This window comes from Sciurus vulgaris, assembly GCF_902686455.1.
Source record: "Sciurus vulgaris genome assembly, chromosome: 10".
In the NCBI taxonomy this organism is placed as follows: domain Eukaryota; kingdom Metazoa; phylum Chordata; class Mammalia; order Rodentia; family Sciuridae; genus Sciurus; species Sciurus vulgaris.
Genome location: NC_136470.1, coordinates 59,899,072 through 59,915,462, shown reverse-complemented (window position 1 = coordinate 59,915,462; position 16,391 = coordinate 59,899,072). Strand labels below are relative to the sequence as shown.

At 40.3% G+C, this 16,391-nt stretch overlaps 1 protein-coding gene across 7 annotated transcripts in view; it reads left to right on the top strand.

Annotated features, from left to right (window-relative positions):
- The window catches only part of LOC306638214 (uncharacterized protein), a 68,958-nt gene extending 57,678 nt beyond the window's left edge, over nucleotides 1-11,280 (top strand). The window contains exons 2-4 of one of the 7 annotated variants that reach the window (XR_013757413.1): nucleotides 2,785-2,900; nucleotides 4,161-4,309; nucleotides 6,697-8,762. Coding sequence is in view for 1 of the 7 variants with exons in the window: in XM_079101443.1 (XP_078957569.1) it covers nucleotides 2,785-2,900; nucleotides 7,218-7,748 (647 nt within the window). In the remaining 6 variants the exon portion in view is untranslated. Of the gene's footprint in view, nucleotides 1-2,784; nucleotides 2,901-3,253; nucleotides 3,367-4,160; nucleotides 4,310-6,696 lie in introns of those variants that run through there. The other 6 variants (XR_013757412.1, XR_013757414.1, XM_079101443.1 and 3 more) reach the window with 6 other exon arrangements.
- Nucleotides 11,281-16,391: the final 5,111 nt, after the last annotated feature.

The following is a 16,391-nucleotide window of genomic DNA, read 5'->3' as shown; positions in this document are numbered from 1 at the left end:
GATGATCAAAGTGCTGCTAAAAGGGTCAAGGCAATTTACGATTCACAAGGAGAAGGTGGTCGTCCTGAAGGACGTAGGGCCAAAATTTTGATATCCCTTAATAATTCAGTGCTCAAGGCAGAGTTTTGCCATCTTGTTCAAGGCAGCAGGGGTGCAGAAAACACTCTAAGAGCCTCAAACACTTTTTTTATTTGTTCTTTTTAGATATACATGACAGTAGAGTGTATTTTAACATATTATACATACATGGAGCATAACTTGTTCTAATTAGGACCTCATTCTTGCGGTTATACATGACGTGGAGTTTCACTGGTTGTGCATTCATATATGAGCCATGGAAAGTTATGTCTGATTCAGTCTGTTTTTCCTGTCCCCATCTCCTCTCCCTTCCCTTCATTCCCTTTTGTCTAATCCAGGAACTTCTTCTATTCTTCCCCTCCCCACCCTCCCTTTTTGTGGGTTAGTATCCATGTATCAGAGTGAACATTTTTGGCCTTTGCTTTTTGGGGATTGGCTTATTTCACTTAGCACGATAGTCTCCAGTTGCATCCATTTACCAGCAAATGTCATAATTTCATTCTTCTTTAAGGCTGAGTAATATTACATTGTGTATATATACACCACATTTTCTTTATCTGTTCATCTTTCGAAGGGCATCTAGATTGGTTCCACATTCTAGCTACTGTGAATTGAGCTACTATAAAACTGATGTTGCTAGGGCTGGAGATATAACTTAGTTGGTAGAGTGCCTGCCTCGCAAGCACAAGGCCCTGGGTTCAATCCCCAGCACTGAGGGAAAAAAAAAAAAAAAAATCGACGTGGCTGCATCACTGTAGTATGCTGATTTTAAGTCCTTTGGGTATATACCAAGGAGTGGTATAGCTGGGTCAAATGGTGGGTTCATATATTTTTTGACCATTTGTATTTCTTATGTGAAGTGTCCGTTCAGCTGCTTTGCCCATGTATTGATTAGGTTATTTCTTTTTCTGGTGTTGAGTTTTTGAGTTCCTTATATATCTTGAAAATAATGCTCTATCCGAGGTGGCAAACATTTTCTCCTATTCTATAGGCTTGTAGCCTCAGACTCTTAGTGCAAGCATGGAGCAAAGAAGATCTCACATGGGGAGCCCAACTGAGCACAGACTGCAGTGCCTTATCTAAGGCAGTACAGCGAGAAAAGTGCTCTACTCCTTCAGTTTTTGTTCTTTAAAAAAATTATTATTACAGAAGTATTATGTATATGGTATATAAAACTAGTGTAAGCAAGCAAAAATTGAAACTTTACATTTCCTCCACCACGAGATCTCCCTTGTAATACCTTATTGCCTCTCCTTCCAGAGCTTTCTCTGTGCATGAAATACAGTAATACACTCACACACACACACACACACACACACACACACACTCTCATACATGTGAGTCTATATAGTAATGCATTTTATGTACTACTATATATAGTATATATATATAGTAACATGTTCTATATAGTATAATATACATGATACACTCATACCTAGTACCTTTTTATAGAAAGATAATTTCAAACTCACAGAAAACTTGCAAATAAGAAAATGTTACAACTAATACTCATACTCTCCCCAGATTCACTTATTACTAGTATTTGTCTCCAATTGCTTTATCATGTGTGCTTTCTATTTATTTATCTAGGTTTTCTTCCTCTAGAACCATTTTGGGGTATACCATATATGTCACAACTTTTTGCCCTTAAATACTTCCGAGTGTATTTTCTAAGACTGCCCCCTGGCTTAAGAGGCCTAGATAGTAGGAAGCTTTGATACCTGGAGGAAGAAAAGCACTTTAGAACTAATCTGGAATTGAGGTAAAATGCAAGAAGACATTCAGTCCAAAGGCAAGACTTGCACTCACTGCATTCAGCAAAGCACCTGCCCATGCTGGCTCCTTGTCTGGAGATTGCTCAAAGGAGAAAGTCACTAAAATGAGTGTGCCTAGGTTTTCTGACCTTGAACCCTGGTACGTATAATTTAATTCAGTTACCTGTTCGTTACCTGCTATCATACCTCCGGATAGATGTTATAAATGCAACTGTTTAAAGTCCAGGTGTTTTCAATTTCCCTTCCTAAAAAAACTGACATTTATTTTTCAGCCTGTAGATAAGATGTGATCTAGAGAGACTGCTTGAAAAGAAAAAACAAGGAGAGATTTGTTATTTGATAGTGAAATAAGGAAGAGGAAGAAAAGCAGGAAGGAGGAGGGAAGAGAGGAAGGAAAGGAAAAGAAAGACAAAGGAAGGAAGAAGTGAGAGAGAGGGAGGTAGAAGAAAGATGGAAGGAAGGAAGGAAGGAAGGAAGGAAGGAAGGAAGGAAGGAAGGAAGGAAGGAAGGAAGGAAGGAAGGAAGGAAGGAAAAGCCATGAGATACACATTTTTCTATTTTTTCCTAAATCATTTTTTTGGGGGTGGGGAGTACTGGGGATTGAACTCAGGGGCACTCAACCACTGAGCCACATCCCCATTCCTTTTTGGTATTTTATTTAGACACAGGGTCTCACTGAGTTTCTTGGGGCCTCACTTTTGCTAAGGCTGCTTTGAACTTGTGATCCTCCCACCTCAGCCTCCAGAGCCGCAGGGATTACAGGTCCGCACCACTGTGCCCTGCACCTAAGTCGATTTTTTAAAGGCTGACTTTATATTCTGAATTTAAAAGCTGTGACTTCTCTAAAAATCAGTTTCTAAAAAGTAAATTAATATTTCAGGACAAACAGAAATGACCCTTGATTATCTATACTCCTACTTATCTCTGATAGCGCTAATAATCAGAAACTGCAGAATGAAAGTAAGTTCAGACTTTCCTGCTATGGAAAACAAGGCAGAAGAAGATGCAGCACATCAATTAAGGTCTCATGGTAAATCAGGAATAAAGGTAGGAATGCAGCTTTTATGTTCTGACTTCTAGTGTGGCTGTCACTAATTCACACTGTTCTGCTTCTCATGAGCACTGATTATTTGAAAAATACCTAGAGGTTCTGCTCTTTCATGACACTGGGCATGCTGACTGTCTTTCATTCCTGGTATTACTGGTGGTAGAAAGGAAAAACACAGGTTGGGTCATCTTGTCTATTTCCTGCGGACAGGACTATGTCTATTCCACTGCAATGACTCAGCTGATGAAAACTTCTGAGAACTGATTGCAGAACTGAGCCTGCCATAGGAATCAGACAGCACGGAATGATGGACTGGGTTTATTAAAAAAGAAGGAGGAGGAGGAGGAGGAGGAGGAGGAGGAGGAGGAAGAGGAGGAGGAGGAGGAGGAGGAAAGAAAAATAAAGCAGAATCAGACTGGGCCTGGTAAAACACCAGAGGGCAGATGGCTTGCAGCTCCACCATGTGTAAGTGACCATGAGAGGTCATAATTCACCTGTGGACAAGGCTAATGAGCTTCTTCCAAGTGCACCTGAAACCCCCTGGGAGTCTCTCTCAGGAAGCTTTTCAACAGAGTGCGTTCCTGGCCTTCCTTTAAGTCCATTCTGTTTTGCCCTGTTCTCACGGATACATTTAAAACCAGAACAGAGATTTTTTTTTTAGAAGTTTGGTAAACAAGGAGTTTTCCTTCAGCACAGAGGAAATTTTCACTCCCCGAGTTTGAGCCTCTCGTCAGGACCTTAAACACATACCTCATCCTCTGCTTTTGTAAACTGGCAGATAGTTAGACAAGATGTGTTATTAGTGTCACTTCTGTTCTGAGGAAGACACCTCAGGCTTCACTTTCCATTTGAATCCCTTTGTCTTTAACTCCTACTTCCCAGCCCCTTCTCTCTGCCTATCCTGGTGCCCGGCTCCCTGCTTCTTTAACAGGCTAGGGAATTCCCCTGCTCTGGGCCATGCCCTTTCTGTCCCCTCTTGCTTAAATTGTTCTCCCAAATACAGGTCTCACGTCCTCCGGTGGCTTCTCTCAGGTCTTTCCTCATCATTTGGTGAGGCTTGCCAGAACACTTTACGGAACATTTGATCTTCCTTTATAATATGTATAATCCCCTTTTGCTTGGTATTTATCATTTTCCAACCAGAATATGTAATCTACTTATTCATACTTTGTATTATCCATCTCTCCTCCTCCCCCCTAGAATATGAACTCTAGGAAATTAAGAGTTTTAATCTTTTTATGTTTTGCACCTTTTTTCAGAATATGGACAAGTGTCTGACATTCTATAAGGATTTATTAAATAAATGAGGCAGTGAAGAGAGTTCATCTTTGATGAGAGGAGTTTATCATGACCCTAATGTTAAAGCAATGAATTCCCACACCTTGCTTTCACCACTCATTTCTTACAGGTAACAAGATCAGAAAACCCTTGCAGAGCAATTGAATTTGAAATCTCAAGTTAAAAAACTGCTAATTAAGGAAAGAAGTACTGATTGAGCATGCTTAAGGCCTTCATTTGGGGGCATACCTCAGATAAAAGGGAGATTCTGACTTCCAAAATTTGAGCAAAAGAAAAATATATAAAATTTGGGATTTTATAACAAGAGAACTTTGATAGATTGTTATTTCAGATTCTTTTAATAACTAGAAAAACAAGTATGAGGAAAGTTTATTAACTAATCTCTCTGACATTTATTTTTATAATGTATTTTTCACTCAGCTCTATTAGCTGAGCTGACTCACATTCTTTCTTAGGAACTTCCACCTCTGCAAAATGGACTTAATTTATCTGTTAACCTCTTTCCCCCTTTGAATTGAATGAGTCTGTTGACTGTATCGTAAAACCAAAAGGAAACATACAATTTTCGAACTAGTGATTTTAACTATACAGAGTTAGGGTTTCATAGTGGCATAATTGTGTATGCAAACGAAATACTTCAGCCATACCCACCCCACCTCCTGACCCTCCCTTACACTCCCCTCCCCACACCCCTTCTTCTCCACTGGTCCACTGTTACTTTCATGTCATTATTTTCTTCCCCTAGTTTCCACCTGAGTGAAAACATGCTCTACTTGTCTTTTTAAGTCTGATTTATTTCACTTAACATCATTTTCTGCGGTTCCATCCATTTTCCTGCAAATGACATAATACCATTCTTCTTTATAGACGAATATTCATGTTTGTATGTATATATGCCACATTTTGTTTGTTTGTTTGTTTCGATCTTTCCTTCTTTATTTTTTTGCGGTACTGGGGATTGAACCCCGGGGTACTTTACCTCTGAGCTACATCTCCTGACATTTTTTAGTTTTAAAAGTTTTGAGACAGGGTCTTACTAAATTCCTGAGACTAGCCTTGAACTTGTGATCCTCCTACCTCAGTCTTCCAAGTTGCTGGTGTTAGAGGCATGCATCACCACACCTGGCTAAATCTCATTTTCCTTATTTCTTTATCCATTCAAGCATTGATAGGCATCTAGGCTGGTTTCATAATTTGGCTACTGTGAATTGTCCCCACCCTTTCTCCATGCTGTTTCCAAAAAATGATGATCATATCCTTTTAGTATGTAAAGACATCCAAATCCTTAGCATATATCCCAAATCCTAATCACTCTGCTTCCAGAATACCTGCCTTTACTTTTTAACATACTGACTGTCCAGCTCCATGCACTTTAATTCTTTGTGTCATTAGGATTATATTAGACTATGTGCAAAGGAAAAAAATTTATTAGCATCTCACCTAAGAAACAATCTTAAACTTCTTTTACATAGAAGACTCAAGTATTGGGTAGTCCAAGAATAATGTGACAGTCCCTCAATAATCAGGGACCCAGACTCCTATCTGTCTTTTTTATCTACATTTTCAGTCCATTTATTTTATTTTATTCTACTACTTTATTTTGAGACAGGGCTTCACTGAGTTGCTGAGGCTGGCCTTGAACTTCCAATCCTCTGCCTCAGCCTCCAGAGTCACTGGGATCTCAGGCAAGTGCCACCACACCTGTTTCCACATTGCTTACTTTTTTAAATGTACTTATAATCCAAGGTGGGTTATAGAAGTTCAGCATTACATTTAAGTTCCAGGCTGACAAGAAGAAGAAGGGGAAGGAGAGGGAGAAGGAGGAAGAGGAAGAAGAGGAGGAGTAGGAGAAGGAGGAGGAGGAGGAAGACTCGTTCCTTGTTTTTTAAGGTGACTTCTTGGAAGTTTCAAATCATTTCCTCACATCTCTTAGCCAGAACTTGGTCACATGATCATACTTGTGAAGCTGCAAAATGTAGATTTGTACCTGAATATGTTGCCAATCTCCCTTCAATATAGGGTTCGGATAGAAAAAACAAAAAAGTCTTTAAGTCATACCTCTAAGAACCAGTTCAAAAGCCTTCAAATTTCCCCTAACTCCCCCACACAGAAGAGTTTTTCACCTCCCCATGCTCACCAAATTCTTGGTTTTTATTATCAATTGATCAATAAATAGAGATATATTAACAGATAGATACATAAAATTTGTATATATGATAAATTGAGATCACGGTTCATCCAACTTTTTATCTTGGCCTCCAGCACAGAATAAGCCTTGATAAATTTTTATTGAATAAATAAATGAACGGAGCAGGCCATGTAGCTCCCAGAGTGCTTGTCTGGCATGGATGAGGCCCTAGATTTGATTGCTAGCATCACAAAAATAAATATACACATACAAACAAGCTTAAATAAACAAGGCATGTTTTTTGAGGTCTTTGAAGGAATGGCAGTTTATGTCAATAATAAAACTTGGCCCTATTTTTGTTTCAACAGTCAAGAACTAAGTCTAGTTGAGGTCTCTGAATCCTGCCATGCTGGTTGCTCACTGCCTTGCCACAACCAGAGGGATGATTAATGTGTGAAATCCACTTTGGTACATCCTCCATGTCATATGCCTGAAGAGAGGCTGCACCAGCCTAGAGGGCACACTTCTACTGTTTGCAAGAATTGCTGGCAGCACCTGCCTGTGATGGTCTGTAAGAGGCTGCTGAGTTCTTAACCAGGACCTGATGGTCCACCTGACCCACTGGTGGGCTACAGGGCTGCAGGAAGCCACAGCACTAACCTGCAGGGGCAGCAGTCAGAGCTTCTCATCTCACCCCTTCCTCTCTTTTTCCCTCTGGTCTACACTCAAGCAACACTTGGTTCACACTTCAACTCCCAGGGCACAAGTCCTCCCCAGCACTGAAGAACTTCTTCCTATTCCATGTGGAATAGGAAGAAGTTCAAATTCAACAGGAAAACATCTGAAGAGACAGAGTAACTAAACTGAGGCTGCAAATGGTTTCTTGCAGAATGGGTTCTTAACTCTGTGGCAAGCTGGAGCAGGTGGGGCAGAGAACCAAGCACAGAGGAGTGGAAGATCCCATACCATGTGCACATTGTCCAGCCTGCAGTCCGGCAAGAAGAAGGGGCTTTCTGCAGTCTCTGTGCCTGCTTGGTCAGTGTTCACACCACTGTGGCCTCCCATTGCGTCAGTCGGGTTGTGGAATCCTGTGGACTCCTTGATCCAGAAAGCTGCTCCCTGCAGGAAAAGTACCAAAGCTGTCCTGGAAGCAATGATGCTTGGAACTGTTTTCCCATCGGTTCCTGAAGATCTTCCCCAGTGTCTCTCTGGACACCACACATTGCAAAATGTGAGGATCAGAATTATTTATCACCAGCACCTTCCCCTCCAGGCGGCGGACCAATTTCCTTTCCTCCAGATGGCTCTCAAGGCTAGCCAGAGAGAGGACTGGGCTGGCCATCTGCTTCCCGTTGTCTTTTCAAGCTGGCTAGCCACTCAGTACGCCTGGCAAAGCCCAATGTGCCAGCTGTCAGTCTAGGCTGCCCCCGCTTGGCCTCATGCCTTGTCATACCAGGCACAGTAGGAGGGGGGCGTGCTGAGATCAGTGTTTGACACTCATGCGGTAGGGTCCTTTGCTTCCAAGCCCATGACAGCCAGCTTTCCTGATGGCAGACGTGAAAGTTGCCTGACCTGTGACTTCCTCTGAGAATGGTCTTCTCACTGACGTAATGTCTGTCTAAAGGAGACGGCTTTGGGGAGGAGGAAGGCGATGTTTGTGGTCAGCAGAGAAGGCAGAATACAAAGTGATTCTGACTCCCATCAAAGCAAACAATCTAATCACGATTTCCTATTTGCCTCCTGTTTTTGTTTTCTTTTCTTTCTTGTTGTTTGGTACTGGGGGTCAAACCCAGGGGCACGCAGCTACCTCCTAGTCCTTTGTCATTGTCATCATCATCATCACCATTATCGATTGTTTTTATTATTATCACTATTACTTTGAGATGGGGTCATGCTAATTTGCTGAGGGTCTTGCTAAGTTACTGGAGCTGGCCTCAAACTTGTGATCCTCCTGCCTCAGCCTCCTAAGTTGCTGGGATTCTAAGCACTATTTTTGCTTTCTATTCTTTCTAATTACATATTTATTTACAATAAAAAAACTCATTGCAGAAAGTTTGTGAAATATAGCTAGAAAATTTTAAAAATCACCCAAATTCCATGAACCATAGAGATAACTACTACTTATTTTGTTAAATATCTTTTTTTTGTCTTTTATCTTTTTGGTACTGACTACTAAACTTCAGGACACGTTACCTTTTCATTCTTTATTTTGAGACAGGGTCTCACCAAGTTGCTTAGGGCCTTGCTGTATTGCTGATGATGACTTTGAACCTGAGATCCTCTGCTTCAGCCTACCAAGTTGCTGGGATCACAGGTGTGCGCCCCCACGCCCAGCTTATTTCCCTGCTTTTGTTAAATATTTTTTCAGTCTTCCATTCATCCTAAAAATGTTGAGATTACACTGTATGTATCCCTTCTTTTGATTTTGTGACTTGATTTTGTAATATAGAATGTTAAGATTCAATAAAAATAATAAATCGTTATAAAAGTATTTTTGATGATGAATATTATGAGGCACAATAATATCATAGTTCACTTAACCATTCCCTAACTGGTGGACATTAAGATTTCCCCAACTTCTTACCACTTTAGATAACTCCATAATGAACACCTGTGCATTAAACTTACTTTAGATCATGCCCTTTAGATCATGTTCCTGAGGTAAAATGTTGATACCAATTCTAAGGATGTTACTATATTGCAAAATTGATTTTTAGAAAAATAACTGCAGCACAAGTTCCAGACCTCCTTCAACTATGGGTTGGTCCTTCCCTCCCTCCCTTCTTTCCTTCCTCCTTGATGCAGTTTTCCCGTTGCAAGAGCATGGCCACTGGAAGCTGAGTGGGAGAGGCACAGAGCCTGGTACTGTGCACCAGACATCCCTTTCTGCCAAGTTCCAGCAGTGATAACAGGGCACAGCCTGAGCTCTGATTCAGCAAGAGGGTGGATGATGATGAATCACTGTGTGACTGAAAGAGATCTGCTGTGCTCAGGGTCCCAGAGAGTGTGCCTGGTTGGACAGTGATCATCTCCATTAGCCAACTCTGTGGGGATTATGGGTGGCCCTGGGTCTTTAATGGCTCCTTTCAGAGGCCAGGTGGTCCCACCCACAGGGAACAGCATGGGTGCTCTGAGGAGTGGTGGGTTGTTTGTGCCAAGTTGGGCAGGATGGTTGGCTCTCAACACTAAGTTCATCAGGAGAGCTGGAGTTCCGCCAGGTGGCCGGGCTGCTTCCCAGGCACTGTGGTGAGAGGCCAGTACACCCGGCACCTGAGAACTTGAGTGGAGGGTCTGAAGTGCCTGGTACTGTATAATCATGGTAGACGATGGTTACTCCATCCATCAGAGCTCCAGCCCCTTTTCTTCAGGTTTTTGTTACCAAGACTTTAAGGTCTCTAATTGCCTGTACAGCTTTTCCACCCATTGTCTGTTGAAATCTGTGCCCTCTCTCTTTCTCTCTGACAAACCAAATTTTGCCTTTCTTCTCAAGACAACTCCTTTAAAGATGTATCCTGGTAATTCCCAACCATGCTTGTCTTTATCTATATCTCCATTAAGTTAAACATTTTATCTCCATAAAAATTATCATTGATGCCAAACATTTTGGCATTTGATCACCTACAGCTTGTGCTTTCTCACTAACTTGTCTGTCTAGACAATTCTTGTGGTCTCAACAATATCTGGAAAAAAATAAAGACTGGAGTCTTCATCTTATAGATCTGTTCTATATCTTTCTTTTGAGCTCTGGACCCAGATGGCAAACTATCTACTTCATTGCATTCACGGGCATCACACACCTCAAACTTTGTCCCATTCAAATTTAGGATAAATGTCCTGGCATTCCCTGTCTAGACTGACATCCTTCCTACCTCTACACTCACACCCAATCATAAATCCAAACTTTATACTTCTCACATCTGTCCACTTCTATTCACCTGCACTGCAGATCTAACGGGACTACTCATATTCATCCTGAATTCCATCCAAACCTTCTGCTATATAAGACAACGCATGAGATCTTTGAAAACCCAAATTTAATCATGTCATATACCACACCCTATGCAGCCTATGTTAAATCTGTTAATGGCTTATTTTCTTCTACTTTAAAAAATTCCATTATGGTAGAACCTATATAATATAGCAGAAACTTTGATTGACATTTTAATAATCTTAAGTGTACATTCGGTGGCATTAAGTATATTAATGTCATGCGACCATCACCACTATCTACTTCTAAAACTTTTTCATAACCCCCAAATCAAAACTCTGTAAGGATTAAACAATAACTTTTCATTTTTCCCTTCCTTCTCAGTTCCTAGTTACATCTAATCTACTTTCTGTCTCTATGAATTTGCCTATTCTGGATGTTTTGTATTAGTAGATTCATATTATATTTTCCCTTTTTAGACTGGCTGTTTTCATTTAGCATAATGTTTCTTATGTTGTAGCATGTATCAGAGCATCATTCCTTTCTATGACTGAATAATATTTCATTCTATGGATATACTGCATTTTGTTAATCCATTTATCTACGGATGAATACTTGGATTGTTTCCACTTTTTGGTTAGTAAGAAAATGCTGCAATGATCACTGGCATTCAGTTATCTGGGTTTCTATTTTTAATTATTTTGCATCTTTTTAATTCAATATGGAAAACTTATTAACCTGACCTGAAAGAGCTCTGCAGAGTCTGGCCCCTCTACTTTTCATTCCAAGCATTCTCTTCTTTTTTCTTTGCAATCCTCATTTCTGCAAAGTTCCTTTCTGTCTCAGGTATTTGGTACAGGACTTTCTATGTGCCTGGAACCCACTCCCCTTCACTGCATTTCACCAGTTAACTCCTCCTGACCCTGCAGATACCTACTCAAGAGTTTTCTTACGTCAAGGAAGTCTTTTTTTTCCCCTTTCCTTCCCTTTCCTGTTCCTCCCTTCCTTCTTTCCATTTCTTTCTTTCTTTCTTTCTTTCTTTCTTTCTTTCTTTCTTTCTTTCTTTCTTTCTTTCTTTCTTTTTTATTATTTTCATTTGTTTGTCTAGGATATAACCTTCATTATTCTTCGTAGAAATAAGTCTGTATAAAACCAAATGTTTGCTACTATAATTTCTGCATCATGATTAAAACTCAAACTTTAACAAAAGTTAATTCAATCAAAACCTACTACTTTAGAATCAGTAGGTTTTTTGAAGCCATCATTATACTTAAATATGGTTAAGGTGTGAATGCTGAAATTTGGTTGAAAAACTAAACTTGCAACTTGCTCAAATAGAATTTATAAAAAGGCCAATTTGTGGTTTTCACAGAGCTAAAGTCCACTGGAAGCACCAGCATCAGACATTGTTAGAGTATACAGAATCCAGGCAGCCTTTAGATGGTCTTCTGTTGTCTGCCCTTCTCCATCAGAGGTCCATGGATGTGGAGTGACACTACCACCTAGAACCACAGCCTGGTTGAGTCCCATGCCCATGAATAGCAAGTGAGGAGGGGTGGTACCCTTCACCTCCCAGTCTTTCTATGCATTTCCTTCCAGTTCTAGAACTTTTGTGAACCTGGCGCAGCACTGTAGGAAGGCTGCTCTGGCACATGACAGTCACACCCACAAGCCCATGGCCAGTCGTGCTAGAGTTCGGTTTCTGATAAATACAGTCCACCAGGAACTGCAAGCCAGCTCCCTGTGAGCAAGACAAGGGCTTTGCCTTGGCCTTCCTGAAGTCCTTCCAACCTTCCCACCAGCAGTTTTGAATTCTGCTGAAGCTCAATCAAGGTAGAGAAAAGTCTAGTCAGACACAATGAGCTCCCACTACCTACTCTTCATCACAATCCAGATTACCCAAGGAAGCTTTTCCTAACCTCCCTGAGCCATGCCTCTTCTGGAGTACTTCAGAACACTGCACAGCTCTCTCTGGCAGTCCTTATAACAGCTCAGATTTCCATGCATCGTCTTCAGAAGATTTTAAGTTCCATGTGGCAGAGTTCATGAGACTTTTGACTCCCCCTTGGATTCCTGGAGCAAGCACTGGTGTGTATCACTTAGTTGATGCTCAACTAATATTAATAAAAAGACAAGATGGGAGTTGAGGATGTAGCTCAGTGCTAGAGGCCTTGCCTAGCATCTCCGAGGCTCTGGGTTTGAGTCCCAGAACAACAAGAACAATAGCAAAAAAGGCAAAAATGGAAGAAATACTTGAAAAATTAATTTCCCCTGAATGTCTCACATATCTCATAATGGTCCTTGGCACATACTATATATTCAATAACATTTTCTCACCTTAAACTTCAAATTAGCCAAGTTTCAATTTATTCTATAAGGTCAGTGTGCTCAACTTCAAAAGAAGAAAATGGCAAAGGTCCTTAAAATCAAGAGGCAAAAATAGCCCCAACGTCTTTCTTTAGAGTGGTTGTGACGGCATATCTGCTGTGAGATATCGTGTCAGGTGCCCAAAGGCGCAGTGCTTAGGGGCACGAGTTTCTCAGAAGGTGAAACACTGAGTTACTGTGTGCCCCAACAAGTCCACTCCTAGCCTATGCCCCCCAAAATGAAAACACAGGCGTTCGTCTGCTTTGTGTCACTATGACCAAAATAACTGACAGGAACATCTTAGAGGAGGGAAAGTCCATTTTGGCTCATGGTTTCAGAGGTTGAGTCCATGGTTGGCAAACTCTGTTATTGCTCTGAGCCCAAAGTGAGGTGGAACATCAGAGGAGAAGAGTGTGGCACAGGAGGGCTTCTCTACTTATGGTGGCCAGGAAGCGGAGAAGGGAGAGGGAGGGGTCATAGGGCAGATGAACTCTTCCAGGGCATGTCCTAGTGACCCACCTCCTTAGCTACATGCTCCCTGCTTCCAGTTACCACCCAGTTAGTCCATTCAAACTAGGATGGACTGATTATGTTACAGCTCTCATAATCCAAGCATTTTGCCTGCATTAGCACAGGAGCCTTAGAGAACACCTCATATCCAGACTATAAGAACATACGTCCACATGAAAATTTACACATGAATGTTCATAAACAGTATTTATAACACCCCAAAAGTGGAAACAACCCAAATGTTCTTCAACTGCTAAGTGGATACATAAAATGTGATGCATCCATACAATGGAATATTATTTGACAAAAAAAAAGAAATGGAGTATAGATCCAAACCACAACATGTATGAACAAAAGACCACATATTTTATGAATTCACCTATTTTAAAGGTAAATAGAAGGTGAAGAGTTAAATCCATAGAGACAAAAAGGTAGATTAGTGGTTGTCTGGAACTGGGTAACTGGAGGGAAATGGGGGTATGGAGCTTCTTTTGAAGTGATGAAAATGTACTGAAATTGATGATAGCAATGGTCACACAACTTCACAAATACACTAAAAATCATTGAGCTGTGCACATTAAAATCATGAATTTCATGGCATATAATTGTATTATAATTCAATAAAGCTTTCATTAGAAAAATGATAGAATGTGGAACCAAAGTGTCTGGATTCAACTCCTGCCCTTCTCTCTTTCTAAGTTAAGGCTGTGGGAAGATTTGGTTAATCTCTGTCTCCCAGAGATGATAATGGTACCTACTTGATATGATCATGGTGAGAATAACTAATGACTATGGATAAGCAGCTTATGTAAGGACGCAGAACATAGAAAACATTCAATAAATCTAAACTTCTATGAATATTGTTTTCTTGCTTTCTAGAGGGATTCCTTTCTGGGTGCCTTGCTCTTTCAATGTGCCTTCGGTTTTGGCTGACTGTGCCTTGCTTGGGGATGGTTTACACACCAGATTGCTTTTCTATAGTTTATCTTGTTGGTGGCCAGTCTCCTGTTCCCCACTCTCTTAGCAGACAAGTCTCTTTTCTTCTGATTTTAATCTGTGAAATAGATTTTCCCTGTTGCTTCTACCCCTATGTGTTAGGACATAGATCTCTGGAAGAAATTTTTCTCCCCTTAGGGCTAGTTTATATTCTCCACACACAAGTACCCAACAACCCAAGTAATGGGTATCCAGAGATAAGCCTGAGGGCTGATTCATGTGTATGTGGAGGCAGGACAGATAGTGCAATCAGAAAACTTCTATCTAATACTAAAAGAAGTATCCTCAGGTTGGAGTGTGTTCTTTCTTCATTCAGTCTTTTTTTTCCTGGCCATCCAGGATATAGTGCATGAAGACTGAAAACACTTGGATGAAGGTCAACTACAGTGGTCCCTCCTTGTCCATGGTACATATATTCCAAGATCTCCAGTGCATGTCTGTAATCATGGTTAGTACAGAACTTTATACATGCTATTTTTTCCTATACATACATACTTTTATTTGTTTGATTTTTAAAAAATTAGTCACACTAAGACATTAGCAGCAATGACTAATAATAAAATAAAACAACTGGGCACGGTGACACACACCTGTGGGAAGATTTGGTTAATCTCTGTCTCCTTGGGAGGCTGAGGCAGAAGATTTGACAAGTAATGGTTTAGCCTGGGCAACTTAGCAAGACTGTCAAAAAATAAAAAGGGCTGGGGACATAGCTCATACTGTAGAACACTAGAACTGTTCTTCCTATGTAACTATAATTTGCTGCCTGTTATCCAACCTCTTTTTATTCTGCTCTCTTCCTAACCACTAACTGACTACTATTCTACTCTCCACTTATTTTGATGACATCGACTTTTCAGCTTCCACATGAGATCAAGAACACAGTATTTTTCTTTTTGTTTCTGGCTTATTGCACTGAATATAGTGTCCTCCTCTGGTTCCATCCATGGCATCACAAATGACAGGATTTCATTAGTTTTCATGGTCAAATTATATTCCATTATGTATATCTACTACGTGTAAAAAAATTCGTTTATCTATTCATGAACATTTTGGTTGATTCTGTATCTTGGCTATTATAAATGGTACTGCACTGAAGGTGGGAGTACATTGTTGATACAATGATCTCTTTTCTTTTGGATATTTACCCAGCAATGACATAGCTGAATCACATTGTAGTTCTATTTTTTTTTTCTTTTGAGGGACTGCATGCTAGTTTTAAAATGGCACTACTAATTTACATTCACAACAATAACGTTTAAGAGTTCCCCTTTTTTTGCACATTCTTACCACCATGTTTTTTTAAAAAATAATTGGGGTGAGGTGTTCTCTTTTTGTATTTTTGATTTGTGTTTCCTTGGTTAGTGCTGTTGTGTCCTTTCTTATACACTTGGCCATTTTTATATCTTATTTTAAGAAATGTCTATTTAGTCAATTTGCTCATTTTAAAATCAGGATATGGGGCTGGGGATGTAACTCAGTTGGTAGAGTGCTTGCCTCACAAGCACAAGGCCCTGGGTTCAATCCCCAGCACCATAAAATAAAATAAAATAAAATAAAATCAGGTTATTTGATTTTTGTTTTTTGAGTTTTTTGTTGTCTGAGGCTTAAACTTTTGCATTTTGAGATATGACAGCAAAATTAACAGGAGTTCTATATACACATGTATATACATATGTAAGTGTGCATATGTGTGTGTATATATACACACACACACACACACACACATTGTATGTACATATTATAACTCCTGGCACACATGTGGACGTGCGCGCACACACGTATACACACAGTTTTCTATTAGGAGTTTTCTTCTCCTTTTTTCATAATTTTCCAGAGGATTGGTTCTTACTCAAGATCTCAGCAATCTCAGCATGTGATTGTCTTTCTTTCCTTATTAAGTCAAGAACTTTCCCTTTTCACTTAGGGGAAGCACTCTCTGGCTTCCTGGCATATCTGAACAGCCAACATCACCACTCTTGCACTTTGGGGCCATTACTAAGTAAAGTAAGGGTCACTTGAAGAGAAAGCCGTGACACCATGTCAGTGGATCTGATAAACGAGATGACCAGGAAGTGACTCACAGGCAGGCAGCAAACGGAGTGTGAATGAGAGCTCATCACACTACTCAGAACAGGGTGCAATTTAAAATCTATGAATAGCATATTTCTGGGATTTTCCAATTAGTGTTTTTAGACTGTAGATGACCTGGGGTAACTGAGATCACAGAAAGCAAAACCTCAGCTTGTAGGGGAGTACTGC